The 14582-nt window shown below is 45.3% G+C and overlaps 1 protein-coding gene across 7 annotated transcripts in view; it reads right to left on the reverse strand.

The window, feature by feature from the left end:
- Positions 1-14582, reverse strand: part of DIXDC1 (DIX domain containing 1) — a 40018-nt gene that overhangs the window by 24462 nt on the left and 974 nt on the right. The window contains exons 1-3 of one of the 7 annotated variants that reach the window (XM_021279445.4): positions 4016-4092; positions 3185-3256; positions 391-520 (exon numbers count right to left, since the gene is read on the reverse strand). Coding sequence is in view for 2 of the 7 variants with exons in the window: in XM_005030874.6 (XP_005030931.1) it covers positions 391-520; positions 11145-11204 (190 nt within the window). In the remaining 5 variants the exon portion in view is untranslated. Of the gene's footprint in view, positions 1-390; positions 521-1372; positions 1544-3184; positions 3257-4015; positions 4299-8343; positions 8533-11144; positions 11570-13778; positions 13909-14378; positions 14490-14582 lie in introns of those variants that run through there. The other 6 variants (XM_021279443.4, XM_072027677.1, XM_005030874.6 and 3 more) reach the window with 6 other exon arrangements.

Below are 14582 nucleotides of genomic sequence, written 5' to 3' on the forward strand. Positions count from 1 at the left end.
AAGCAGCTCACTCTTCCATAAATGCCATGCACTGACACCATTCCTTGACATGGCAAATCCTTTCATGACTCCATTCCAGCCTTGTGGGGGTTAACACGGTCTCTGATCAGTTCTGGCATCTCTGCCACAGGTTACCTTAGAGACCACATACACAGTTCAAAAGGTCTGCAATGTGGCTGTGTTGTAACTGACTGCTAACACATATGGACCCAATAGAATTGCCTTTATGATTTGCTTTATGATTGTTTTCTTTTAACATGAGCCCTCCCCCAAGCTCTGACGCTCATTAACGTCCGCCAGTCTGCCTGACAGATGTCGGAGCCAAGGCCAGCTTTTTACACAAGATCTAAAACTGCACGATGAAAAACAGTGCCATATGGCATTACTGACCTACAATCTCAATAAGTGAGGCAAGGATGACTCCATCTCTGAGATCTTGTCTCAAGTCCTGGACTGGCTTTATTGTTGGCTTCTTCTTCAGCTGGGAATTCACCCAGGCCACATATGCCTGTAGCTGTTGCTGAAAATGGAAAAGAAAACAAAATGTTTGCACATCATTGCCTTTTCAGGGGGAAGTTGCATAGCTCTTACTTTACTCTCTCCCTTTGCAGATCTCACTGTCTTTTGCCTTTGAAAACAAAGGAATGGTCTCATCCCTGAAGCCTGCTGAGCACGGACTTGACATCACCGCACACTGTGGCGCAGCTCACTCTGTGCCAGGACAGGACGAGCAGGCAGGCAGCAACAACACTGCCAGAACAGGGTCACTCACAGCATTTAGGGTCCTAAATGCTGTTTAGGACCTGTGTTTTTTTCCCCTCCAGATATCTAGAAAGCAGAAAACCGGTGCTACTTCCTATTAAACTGCAATCTATCACAAGAAACAACTGGGACAGATTTCATGGAAAGGAGCCTGCCTCCTTTGCACACCCCGCATGGCTCATTTGAAATAACCCATGGAGTAGGAAGGGTCACCCTGTTGTACAGCCCCTTTCTTCCATTGCCTAGGAGCTGCATGGGCATTTCTATTGCACCGCTCTCCATTTCTGTACAGGGCCCTGTACCCCTCAAAATGACTTGTCTCAGCACCTGCAGGACCTAATATCAAAGAGCATCATCCTTGCAGCATGTCGTAGCCCCACAGAGCTGTGAGTGCTGCCACAAGGGGAAGAAATTCAGGATGCTGTTCAGTGTTGGGACCTGTCTGGCACATGCAGCTAAACAGAAATGAGCAGATTCACAACTTCTTCCTTTTCACCCCACCCCCTAGCACCCCCATGGCTAGCAGGAGCCTTGGTGACACTGAAATCCCTTTGGGCAGGGCTGGAGTGGCACATGGAAGGTAAACAAACTGATCCATTTATGGGATTACCTGCTGTTTCACTAAGCTTCCCGATTTCTGCCCATGCAGCAGGTTTTAAGACCTCATTCCATATTATCTCAGCAATGCCAGAGTTTATGCTTTTACGGCCCATCAAAGTCACAATCTGATCACAGCTTCACTCGTAATTATCCTGGCATGGGAAATCCAGCATTAACCATGCCATGGTTCGGTCTGCTGGTTCAGAAAGATGCCTGCACAAACGTTCAGCCCATCCTGCTTACTCAGCGGAGCTGGAAAGCAGGACACAGGACACGAGCTTGGGGTCCTGCCTGATGGCTTTTGAAAAAAAAAAAAAAAAAAAAAAGAGGAAAAATAAAATAGCAGAAGTGGCAGAGCTTGCTGGAGCAGACTTAGCCTGACACGTGGATGGGGTCTGCGCACTCTCCTTTGCCTGTAATGGTAACAATACATGTTAGTTTTGCCTGCCCTCTTTCAGAGGTTTTTATTTGCTGCTTAAGGCAACTGGGGACTGCAAAGAGTCAACAAGTCATGGCTTCTCTCTCCTGTACAAGCTCATGATGCTGTGCTTATTTCCAGAACTGCACTGATAACTCCTGCCAAACTGCAAGAAGCCCCTCTGCTGCTCACAGCTCAAATGTACCTGATGGTGGGGGCACTGAGATCCAGCCTCACAGCAGCCCAATTCCACAGCCAGAGGCCACAAGCCTTCAATTACCCATATTCAGTAAAGCTTTAATTAATTTAAGCAAATTCCAGTAGAAATAAAAAGGTGGGTTTGCTTACAGTAACACAGCACCATTACAAAAACACCTAGATTCAATAATAATGATGTATTAAATAAGGCTGCATGAAAATTGCATCCAAAGTCTATGTAATTTAGGGAAATAATCCCTCAAACTGTTAACTATCCTGCTGTCATTTTTCAAATTATTTTATGAATTTCTGAACCAGGCTGTTATAGTGTAGTAATTCCACAAGGGCACAGTCCCTTCCAGCCTACAGAAAGCTCAGGATTTTATATGAGTCTGTATGGTTCTTCCATTCAGGCACCTCCCTTTTCACTCAAAGGGAAAAAAAAACAACTCACTCACTAAGCAGTTGGCTTTCTTTTTATCTTCTCTCAGCATTCTTCACGTACTCATAAAAAAAAATAAAAATCATTCTGGCAATCTTTTAGTCTCCGTTTCTTAAAAGCGTAAGAATGACATTGTTATTATTAGAATAAAGAAAAAAAAAACACAACACACTCCTAATGCCCAGTGCATTTACACTTTAAACAATGCCTGTTAAAAAGGGGATTTTGAGGCACTGGAATATGGATGTCATGGTCACAAAGGAGAGAATTTCACACCCGTAGCTGCTGTAATGCTGTAGACTTACATTTTGTTAGCGGTGTAATTTTATTTTCCACTAAAGCATAAGATTTTCCTGCGTAAGTTCAGACAGTTGGACTGAGCAGCATTTCCCGATTTTCTATCCAAAAACTGGAAAAGCTAACGGCTTTACCAAGAGTCTTAGGTTGCTGCAAAGCAATTCTGGAAAGTAATCCAGCTATCTTCCAGCATGTAATAAGCAAAACCGAGATTTGCTACGATCTGTTGTGCCAAGAGAACAGCAACCCTACAGAGCCTCTTCCACCCCCCCAAAAATACCCCCCAGGCTGTGTTCATCAGCTGCCTACACAGATGCTCACGCCAAAAGCAGATGCCCCACCGCAATTCGCTGCCGCAGGCACTGCAGCTCAGGCAACACGTGCCCCATCCAGCCTCACATGGGCCTGAGCTCCTGAGTTGCAGACTCCCAGAGGGAAGAAAATGAGGAAGGAGGTGGGCAACGCACCTGAAAGCATTCCTCCTTTCTTTATCCAAGACTGTGGTCCCTGTTCCTCCACCCAGGCTTTCACACCACTTCCTGACAACAAAGCAGGCTGTTATATTTTGTGCATTCTGAGTAATTAACAACAAGAGTTGCTAATCCCGGAGGCAGGACAAGCAGAGCACACCCCAGACCAGGTGAAGGATGCAGAGTGAGTCTTTGTGGCTGGACCCAGTCCCCCAGAGATGTTCAGGTCCCTCGCTCTGACACTTGCTCACATTCTTAGTGCTACTCCTGTTTAGCTTTTGCCTTGCTAGTTGAGGGAAAAGGTACCGCAGAACCCATTACACCAACTCCTGGGATGCTCTAACTGTGGAATGCAGCTTCCTACAAAGCTCCACACTGCACAGGATTTCACAACCCCAAGAACTTCCCCTTGCTGGGTTGTAGTCAGGCCTGGCTGACAGCTACATCCAAGAGCAATCAGAGAGAAAATGATTTTTCTGCCTAGCTCGTCCCTTACCTTTCCCTGAATAATTCTTCCTTCAGCCACTGACCTCTCAGGAGTTTTCTGCTTCTCCCCTGCATTTTGGACTGAGCTTCTGTTCAGCTAAATCCCGGAGCAGACACTAAGCTCTGGCCCTACAGCAATATTTAATTTATAACCAGACTTTTCAGAGGAAAAACATATCAGCCTAGTCTACGATTTACTATACAGAGCAGAGGTTATTAGGATTATGGTGGAGTTAAGCTTAATCCTATTTATATTAACGCAGCTTTGCACTCCAAAAAAAGGCCACGTTTGCCTGTACCATGGAGCTGGAAGAGCAGCTCCTCACCTCACTGAGTCCTTACCTGAAGGAATTTGGAGCCTGGATTGCTTCAGCTCCCAGGCAGATCACTGCTTCCATCTATGTTGCTACAAGCCCTAGGGGAATTCTTAGAGCAGGAGAGATTTTAAAGCAAGGTACTAGAGGTCACCCCCAGCTGAAAGGCATTCAACAACTTGCAGGTACTTCTGCTAGCAAATTACAGGTTAGCACTCTCATGCCTTTCAGCAAACATACTTCTCAGAGCAGGAGCCCACTTCAGATCACTTATCCAGCCCGGACCCTGAAGAAGTGCCTCAGCCCTACTGTGCTCATGGGAAAGGAGATGAAGAGGTCAGGAGCAAACATCTCCGTGCTTTGTATTGACAGCCAGTGATAATGCTGCCTTCAGGAGGAAAACACCCTTCCAGGGTCAGCCCTTCTTCTAACAGGCTGACTGATAATTCAGATAAGTGTCATTAAGCAAAGTTGTCCACAGGTGGAAGAAAAGCAGCAGCTCCATTGCAAACCTCCTGTCAGCTCTTGGTGTCCTTGCTATTCTCATTTAACCGCTGGGATTCACCACCTTTTCTGCACACAGTTGATGAATCTGAATCGATCCTTATTGTTGGATTTAGGGACTGCCTGGCAGAATAAAGTCTCTCTTAATCTTTACTCTGCTCTTCCTTTATGCCCTGTGGGCGCTGCCCAAACACCAACTCTAACAAGGTCAATAATAAACCTCATGCTATGAGGTTGGTCCCAGAATGAAAGGCATTTACTATCCTGTCTGTTTAGGGCACTGAACCAAAAGTCTGCATCAACAGAGCTCAAGGGGTGGCCTAATTACATCAGGATGTGATTTTAAGGCCTTGTATAATTTCTATGCTTTCTGACATTACCTTAATTAGATGAGGTCTGTAATTTGCTATCCAGTGCCCCTCCAGTTTAAGTTTTTTTTTTTTGCTTTGGTTTGAGAAAGCCTTTGTAGAAGCAGATAATAAAAACTTAAAAGCAAAGAAAATGATGTTTCTCTCTGCTCTCAAAGCCAGCAAAGATTTTTGTTTTCCCTCAAAAATCACTGCTTGATTCAGGCTGTTAAATGTATTGAGAGAGACCCTGATGTATCCAACAGTGAAATGCACCTCATTATGGACAGGGTAATGCCAGAAAGACTGTGTGTACCAACAGGACTCCTTTTCATAAAACTCTCACTTTAAAGCAGGAGATCTAATTTATTTCAAAATAACTTTTGGCCCAATGTGCATTTTCCAAATCTTCTATGAATAGTCTGTCTCAAGCACAGAAGACGCCTCAGTATGGCCACACAGTTCGGAAAAAGAGGCACCCATGCAGGCTGGTGCACACCAGGAGACAGAAATAGCTTGTGAGCTGCAAAAGACCAGGAGCTCCTTAACCCTTCACCTTCATCTTAGGGAAAACATGGACATTTCCAACATCCTAACGTCTGGACAAAGGCTGTTCACAGATTTGCTGAGATCCAGAAAGAAAGATTATGCTGAAGTCTTGCTGAAATTCTAGCCAGCACGTTTCCCCTAACTTCAAAGGTCACTTCCAAACGCTCAGCAGCACAAACGTTTGGGAGGAGCAGCCCAACAGAGCCCTTAATCCCCAGTATGTTCTAGGCACACTCCGTTGGATTTTGCTTGTTTTAACATAAACCGTTTATTTGGTTCAGTGAATTCAGTGAATTTTCCTCAAGCACCAGCCATCTGTTTCCCGAGCCAGGTTCAAGAACACAAAGACCAGTCTTCTATTCTCTCATCTCTGTACCCAGTCAATATTTTTGAAACCAGTGCCTCTGACTGCCATTCATCAGCTGTTCAGGTTGGGCTCAATACTTCAGAAAGCAAGTGCCAGCAACAGAAGCCGTTGGCCACATCTTTAGAAATGCTTTAGAGATATTCCTGGCATCCTACGTGTTTGGAACAAATATAAGGAGTTTTAAATCCCACTCTCTGAACACTGATCTTGCACAGGAACTGCTTCTGCCCTTCATTCAGAGTGTCAGAATTGAGAAAACACCGTCTGAAAACTCCTCTCCAGAGGGAAGAGCGCAGGAGTTTTTGCTCAAATCCTGGCGGTACGGCTGGGTTGAAATGACAGCTGCCTTTGGCATCTTGACTAAACTACCACTTATTGATCCTGGGAGGGGAATAAGTGATTGGGCTATTAGGAGAGAAGCTCACTGGCAGGCTTTCACATGCCAGCTCAAGTACTGACAGTCTGTGAATGGTGAAGTTTTGAGCTGAAGCTGTATTTCATGCATTGCCCGAATGCCAACAACAGCAAGAATTTCCAGAGAGCCCAGAGATCCATCAGGACACATCATTTTTGACTGCGAAGCTTTCCAGACCTTTTCTGGTCCTTCACCCATTAAGAAGGAGAGCTTGGGTGTTAGACAGCAAGGCCCATTTCCATTCTAACACCCTAAATTCTTTCTGCTGTTTTGATCTGTATTTCCTATTGCACAGCCACAAAGCTGTTGTGCTCCATTCCAGAAACATGATTTTCAGTACAGGATGAAGCAATTCTTACGAGTGCCTGTATACACTGGTATTTTATTCAGATAATGTTGCATTTTAGAATCCATTTGGAAACTGCTTAGTAGATGCAAAAGGAAGATCTCTTTAAAGAGCTCCCTGTGCCAGCAACACCGCTCCCCTCTGAAGGACAGTTACACTCAGTAGTTGGTTGCACCTAGTAGTAACAACTCACCTTGAGGCTTCTCCAAGGAAACTGAGCCTAGGCAGGCAAGCAGCGAGAAATGCATGTCTGACAGCTTTTTGTCTCTGTGGAACCAAAGAGTTATTTAATTTGTGCTGAACAAACACCTGATGACTCCATTTTCCCTCGTAATGTAAGCAACCTTGTCCTCCCATTGATCTGTTGCCAGGACATATCCTTGCCGTCATGCAGCGATCTCACTGTGACCCATCTGCCAGATGGGGGTATTTCTGACTGGCATCCGAGTATGATTTCTTCAAGCAGTAATTTTGCCTGTCATTCCCATAACACCACACACAAGCATTCTCCTTGTAATTAATCTGTTTTTTACGTCCTTTAACTCCAATCTCCTGTTTATAAAAATCCTGGGGTTACTCACTGTACCGTCCACACCCGCAGTGGCCATTCTGAGCACTCTTTTTGTGTTCAGAAACCTGAAGATGGTATCCATTGATTTAAACAAATGCACTAGCACTGCAAGCAGCAACTACTCCAGACGTCTACCGGGTGGGAAGCCTTGTAAATTGAATCTGTCTAGGATGCATTCCTCTTAATCAACAGCCAGACACCCACACCTCAGAATGGCACTGCCATTCAAAGCCACGCTGCCACTTTAGGGATCATTTCTGGCACTTCTGCAGGATGTTTTAGTGCCTCTCTATTTTCCCCAATATGGTGTTTTGAGGCGATTTTCTATTTAAGCAGTGTTTCCAATCAGGCAGACGTGCAAAGAGCTGAGCCACATGAGATCTTTTACTGTAAACTGCCAGTACCACGGAGCACATGATTCACCCAGAATTATCAAATGGTTCCACTGCACCCAAATAAAGCCTAAGGTTTGTCAAAACAAGCTACACTGAGACATCCCCTGATTCTTCAGGAGAGAAAAAGGAGCTTTGTTCCTTCTTTAGCTGTGTGCAGTCACTAGCCCTGTACAGACAAGGGAAAGGAGCTTGGTGAAGAGACTGGGCACACAGCGTGACCGAGCGGTGCTTTTTGCAGGCAGGAACCTTTCATACAGAGAAGGGGAAGAGGCACACACTGAGGATGCCTGGTCCAGGATAAAGGGCACTAAAACCAAACAACCAAAGCACAACCTGGCTTAAACATACAGTGAACCTCAGGCAGGGACTGAACCCTAACTGCTCAAGCCCTAACTGTGATAAAAATCTTTCCCTTGTTGGCAGTCCTGTTGGAGACAACCTGGATGAGTGAGACAGGAGTCCAAACAGCGCTCTTCATAACGAATCCTATTAGCTAAAAATAGCAGTCATTGCAAGGAGAGGGTGAGTGCAAGTTTCTACTGCTAGGATCCCAGTAGCAGAGACATTTTTAACAGAAATCATGCATGTTACACCAAGGAGAACAGAATGGCTGCCAGAACAAGACAGCAGCCACTCTAGAGTGCCAGAAAATTACTTCAACCAGGAAAGCAAAGCAAAGCCCAGGTCACTTCTCACAGCAAGGATTCCGGTCTCAGAGACAGGACACTACCTAATGACCTCAAGTGAGCTGAACAGTGAGGAGAGAGGCTGCGTGTGCAGGAAATGCAGGGAATACCCACTGCAGGGGACACTGAGCTGAAAACCCACCGCTTAGTGAGCACTCAGGCCCTGTGCAGCCTACCTGGGAGTGAGCACAGAACCCTCCTCACACTGCACCGCCTCCTGTGCTCGTACTGCTGGCGACTGGCGGTCCTCCTGGCGCAAGACATGCAGGCATTTCCCACGTAGACAGAGCCAACCTTGTACTTCACTTTGCTGCTGGTGGGAAACCCTGAGCTCAAATTAACCTCTTGCCTGGGCTCTGGGAAACTGAGCCAGACCCAGGCCTGGTGCTCAGTGCAGCCCGGGGGACACAGATTCCTGTTTCAAATGACTCCTGGCACACAAGCAGCTTCCGACTAAATCCACCAGAGGAAATGACCTTCCAGCTTCAAAAAGAGAAGGCAGGTAATTGTTAAAATACAGCCACATTAACATCTTGGAGCTGTCAGGCCCGTTTCTGACACATTTCTGCGTGCCCCATCTGTCTTAATGAACTGCAGGAGTGTGAGCAGGTATCTCAAACAAACATTGCCTCAATGAGCAAGAGCAAGCTGAGGCCACAATGACTCGGTGACCACAGAGGAGCCCCTGCCTCCTGGGGTTTCCTTTCATTATAAACTGCAGCTTTTAGCAGCCATACATTCCCATGACACCATCCAGCTGTGGGATTGAATTATTTAGCTGTCTCAGAGCAATGTAAGTCTCTATAAACAGCAGGGAAACACCTTTGAGGCAGGATAGGCTGTTAATGAGAGGGGGGCGGGAGCTGTGTGATGCCTCAGGGGAGTTCACTGCATTTCAATATTAAACAAAACTCATCCCTCTTTAGACGTCTGTAGATGACACTCTCTGCAACCTGTTTTGGCACAGGGACTCTGAAAGGGAAGGAAATACACTGCCCTGAACTTGCAGTTTACTGGGGCCCGTTAGCAATCCGTGATTATGTTCATCATGGAGAAAGCATCAGCCTAAGAAGTGATCTGTGAAGCAGAACAGGCATTAGCTGCAGAAGGGACAACTGCGCTGCATTCTCCATCCCTGCTCATGACATAATAAGGCTCCTAACCAGCAGGATGGATGGAGAGGGAAGAGTGCAAAGAAGCAAGAAACGTGCCTGTCGCATCGTGGCTGCTGGAGAACTTTCCAGGCATGGATTATTTACCAAACGTGCAAGACAGAGACATACAATCAATATCCCCAGAGAAACTGGCACTATACTTAGCCTCCAAGTCCTAAGCGTGTTCAGGGTTGAGCTCTGCACAAACACGTAGGAGCTTGCTATTTACTTACTCGCTCATGTATGTGAATTTCTTATGCACAGACTTGGAAAATACATCCTTGTATTCCGAGGTAGCTAGCCACCCAAAGAGCCCCCTGGCCAGAAAAGATGTTCTATCAAAAGAACAACAGGCACTGAGTTAGTGAGGCAATTCCTGCAGTACCTCACTGGGTGAAATTAAGCCTGGGCATGAGAGTGAATGTCAGTTTATATGGTTTTTATGGTAGGAGAGGGGCTTTTTTTTCCCACAGCTGGGTGGCATATGGGTAAAACCACTCTGAACTGGGCTAGCATTGTGTGTAAAATTGTACTTTACGCCCATTATTAACACACAGGTTACTACCAGCTTAGACCAGGGAAGGATCTGCTGCCCTCGAGAACACGAAGTGTAAGGCTCTACAACTTGAGCTAAAACAACACCTTTGCTAGCTAAAAACGAGACTGAGACAGTGTGGAGGAGGGGATGAGTATTTACATGGTCAGGCAGCGCAATCAGAGGAGACCTGTGGCTGGCATGAAGCTCAAGTTTCATGCCCGGTCTGTGTTCCCCTTGCTGGCTGGCGGTGTTAAGCCCAGGAGGGATGTGCAGGTTCTGTAGAGAATGGAGCGTGAGGGCAGAACAGGAAGGTGGGGTCTGGGCCGTGAAAGGATGAGGAAACACTAAGAACAGAAACAAAGCAGGATATGCACTCTAGGAAAGAATAAAAAGTACCAAGAGACCATCCCTGGCACCAGGTAAGAGAGGAAACAGCACTCGCTGTTGGGTTTCTGAACAAGCCCCCACAATGTTCTTTCCTCCCCAGTTTACAGAGGGGCAGTCGTGCTCCAGCATGGTCTGCATGATGAATGCAGACTTGGCATTTAGCACTCAGTTTGGTTGGACTCTCTGTAGACTAACTTCTTGTGCACCCTCAAAAGGGAAGTCGGCAGCAATCTGCCCTCCCCATGCAGTCACAGGATTCCCACCTCATGAATTTCTTGCTAGTTCTCACTCCTTATGATTTATCTGTCTCCCTGACACTAGAATAATCCAATAAAGAACACTTGAAAAATAGTATTTTCCTGACCAAGACAAATTTCAGTCCCCCAGTAATACAATCTACAGAAGAGGATGGAAAAAAAACAAACACAACAAACCATCCTGCTCTTTGTCAGCCTCTCCCAAGAACTGTGTGCCCACTTAGCAGATTTACAGGCTTCCTAACAGCCGTCAAACATACAGACTTGATATGCTCAAGAAAGGAATCAATTATGTAAAATAAACCATTCTCCATAACTCGCTGCAATTTATATTTATTTTCTGCTACAAAAGCAAAAGCTCTGCAAAGAAAATAAGAACTCCAAGCTAAAACCACCAGGTGTAAACCAGCCACAAACTCTTCAGAACTATTGCTGCTTTGCAGACCCCCAGCTGAGCTGCCCCCTATTTCCTCCTGCTAGAAAACAGCTCTGCCCCCTCCCCAGCCCTAAAATCTTGCTCGTTTTTCTCCTTTTCTGCTCCAAAAAGCGCTGGGGGACATACGAGCCCTTAAGAGATGCTGCACAAAAGCACGCTGCCTTACCCCAGGAAGGTCTGTGTGAGATCTGGGACATGCATTTACCTCTGTGAAGCCCTCCTGCAGAATATCCAGCAAATTCCCCCTGGCCAAGCAGGCAAGCATTCTCCACGAGCCCGCTGACGGACGAGGGTCTCAGAGGACACAGGGCAGATCCTTGGGCGCTGGGCACAACCTCTTCTCCGCCTCCCAAAGACAAAGAGTTGGAGCTCATCGGGAACCGCATTCATAGTCCCATATGTGCAGCCCGTTACTGCACACGGAGAGTTGAGCCAAAGTCAGGGCTTGCACTGGGCATGCTCGCGAGAGAGCTGCCAGGGAGCAGTGGGAGAGATGTCACACAGTTCCTATAGAAACGCTTCAGCTTACACGATGCAGGCCCTGGGCTGAGTTGGGGAAAACATCTGAAACCTATTTCCAAGTAGCCGTGCTCACACAAAACCTGCTGCGTAAAAAGAGATTTTTCAAACCCACCAAACACTGCGAGCCCTGTCTGGTGTGGGGGCAGGGACAGAGTCAGCAAATAGCAGATGTCTTGCTCAGCTAGAAAAGCGAGAGGAAAGGCTGTACGAGCTGCCAGATTTAGCTCTCGGCAATCGCTCTGCAGCCCTGAAGAAACAGCAGCATTTTCAGCAACCCAGCAGAGGCAGGAAGCTGCAAACCAGGCCACAAGACAGCTGCAATATTTGCACGGCACTGGGCTCTGCCCTAGCTGCAGTGGCAATGGAGTCTGGAGAAGAAATAAGACTGAAAACTTCCAAATTAGAATTAAATACGAACCTCAGCAAAGTCTCTAAATCAAAAATAACTGCATTCATTCCAGAAAGAAAGTATCAGGTATCTCTAGGCAATATCTCAAACTTCATCTCATCTTGCACAAAACGCCCTGAAAAAAACACAAAAAAACTCTCGGGATGGATGAAACCACCTTCTGCCAGGTGCTCCATCTGCCAGTTCCCAGAGCAACTCAGCACTATTCAGGCAGAGCCTTCAGGTTTCCAAATATCTGGCCAAGCATTTCTAAGTGAGATACACATTTAAAAACAAATATGTTTTCCTGCCTGAGTATTGAAGCATCCAGAGGAAAAAGCAACTGCATAACTTTACCACCCTAATGTTTTCTGTCAAATATGCAGGTAAAATAGAGAAAGACAAGCAACAGGTAATTTCCTTCTATAACCAACCCAAGTTATTCAAAACGGAGTCAGCGTCCACTCATAGCCTAAATTTTAAATTATTTATTCTTGTTTGCCTTTCCTACTTACTTTTCATAATTCAGTGGGGACTGAGAGTTTTGTTTTCATTGACTGTAATATCACAGCAAAACAGTAAATTATGAGGAGGCTTTGCAAAAAATCTTGAAAGGTGGCAATGCTGGTGGTTAGTACCTTGATCCAGTTTGCTTTTGAGACTCAAAATTACTCAAAATGCCATTAATTAGATGACAGGAAACATCTATCCGTATTTTGTATAATGCAAACAAGTAGGCTCTGCCCTTGCAATTTCAAGAAAATTTCACATAAAAACTGAATGTTTTCCCTATCAAAAAGGAAGTGAAAAACACAACAAAACATTTGGAGCCTTTTCTGTGAACGTTACAATGATATTCTTGTCTGATAATCTAAATGAAAAAAAAATAAATATATTTATGATCTGTTTTTCAATGCTTCATTGTAAATATATATTCATAGAAGTTTACAGGTAGGAATGCTGAGGTCATCCATTCCCTGTAATCCTGCAATTTCTGGAACTAAAAATAAACAAACTGCAGATGTACAAAAGAGAAATCACATGTACTTGGGAAGCACAAAGGAGGTGGCAGATGGCTGTTACGTGTTCTCTGATTGTTTTTAGAATTTGTTTTATGACTTCAATAGCAGATTAAATATTGTATGCTCACAATCCCTACAAGCTCTAGATATTTACACTTGTCCTTTGAAGAGGAGATAAACCATAGGGAGGCACAGACTTTATACTGGAGACATGACCCAAATTTGCAGGATTAAAAATAAGAATAAAGAGATAATCTGTTCAAACAGCACAGAAATACAAAGGATAAATACAATTTAATTTGTAAAATGTATTGCTTAAATCATCATAAGATGATAGGTTGAGAAAAAGAGTTAATTGATTATGGACCTCAGTGGCATTTAGTGGAAATTAAAAAATATATATATAATTTTTAGTCCTGAGAAGCATTTCTCAGTGATATTCCTACTGTGGAGCTTCTACCTGCTGGAGCACAGAAAAGGGCAAAGTGCTCCCATTACACAGGGCAGGTTCAGGGAAAGGCCTGCTCGCAGTGTGTTGTCCGTAAGAGATTGTCATCAAAGATTTTTTTCCACACGGGGATTCTTATCTCTGAAACAGAACCGCCTTGCTTTGACAACAGGAATGTCAGAGAATAGAAACTAGGCCATTTCTGATGGCTATGAGTGGTAGAGAGTGCTGGGCCATTTTTCTGTTCATTGTGGTAATATAAATGCATCTTGGGTGTCTGTGTGTGCTGAAAATACCTTTTAAAGATTAAACTCCATTTCTCCCCTCTTTGTGTTTCACTCTTAAATTTCAAGCTTCTTGTAGAAGGAATAATATTTTTCCTTCAGCTGCATAGCATCACAAAAGCTGCCTTTGAATGTTGTATTTGCAAGAAGAAAAACTAATGCTTCATAATTCTACCTTTCAAGAGTGACTTTTAACACTCACGAAGAGTAATTCCGAGATGAAGGCAAAGGGAGGCAGTGAAACGAGAAGGATCTCGGCGCCTGCTTGTCCTGGTGCGAGTGACCTTCAAAACAAACGCGCCGGGTGGCAGTTTGGTTGGTGCCACTGCCCTCTCCTGGCTGCTTTCAGCATAACCTCTGTGCTTTCGCCTGCTGAATCCTGGGCAAGGTGCACGACATAGCCCAGTTCCTGCTCCATTTCCTGTAGCTGTGAGGTGACAGCCGTCGTGTCACTGCACAACACCAGCACAAACACCTGAGCCTTCCCTCAAGCTCTCCATGCAAGGATTTTAAAGCACTTTATCAACATTCACTGATTATTTGCCTTATCAGCGCTTGAGAATGAGAGAAGAATCAACAGCCACAGCTGAGCTCTTACTAATAATAATTTAGTTGGGGAAATAAGAGTGAGGTTCAAGACAAAGCTTGTGCAGCCATGACTGCAGGAACCTGTCTAAAACAGCTAATGCTTTCGTGTCACTGAGTGCTCTCTCCCAGCCTCCCATTAAGCATCCCGAACAATGCTCAGGCACAAAAAATACTCCGGGGAACTCACGGACAATGCAGCAGGCTGTGATGTGTGATGGGGCACCACATCCACTGGAGTTCCCATGCCGGGTGCCACAGCTCAGCGCCAGGAGGAACGTAGCAGCAGTGCTCCTGCCCCCTTGAAGCAAACATAGAATCATAGAATCATAGAATATCCTGAGTTGGAAGGGACCCTTAAGGATCATCAAGTCCAACTCTTGACACCGCACAG

The sequence above is a fragment of the Anas platyrhynchos genome, chromosome 25, assembly GCF_047663525.1.
Source record: "Anas platyrhynchos isolate ZD024472 breed Pekin duck chromosome 25, IASCAAS_PekinDuck_T2T, whole genome shotgun sequence".
NCBI lineage: Eukaryota > Metazoa > Chordata > Aves > Anseriformes > Anatidae > Anas > Anas platyrhynchos.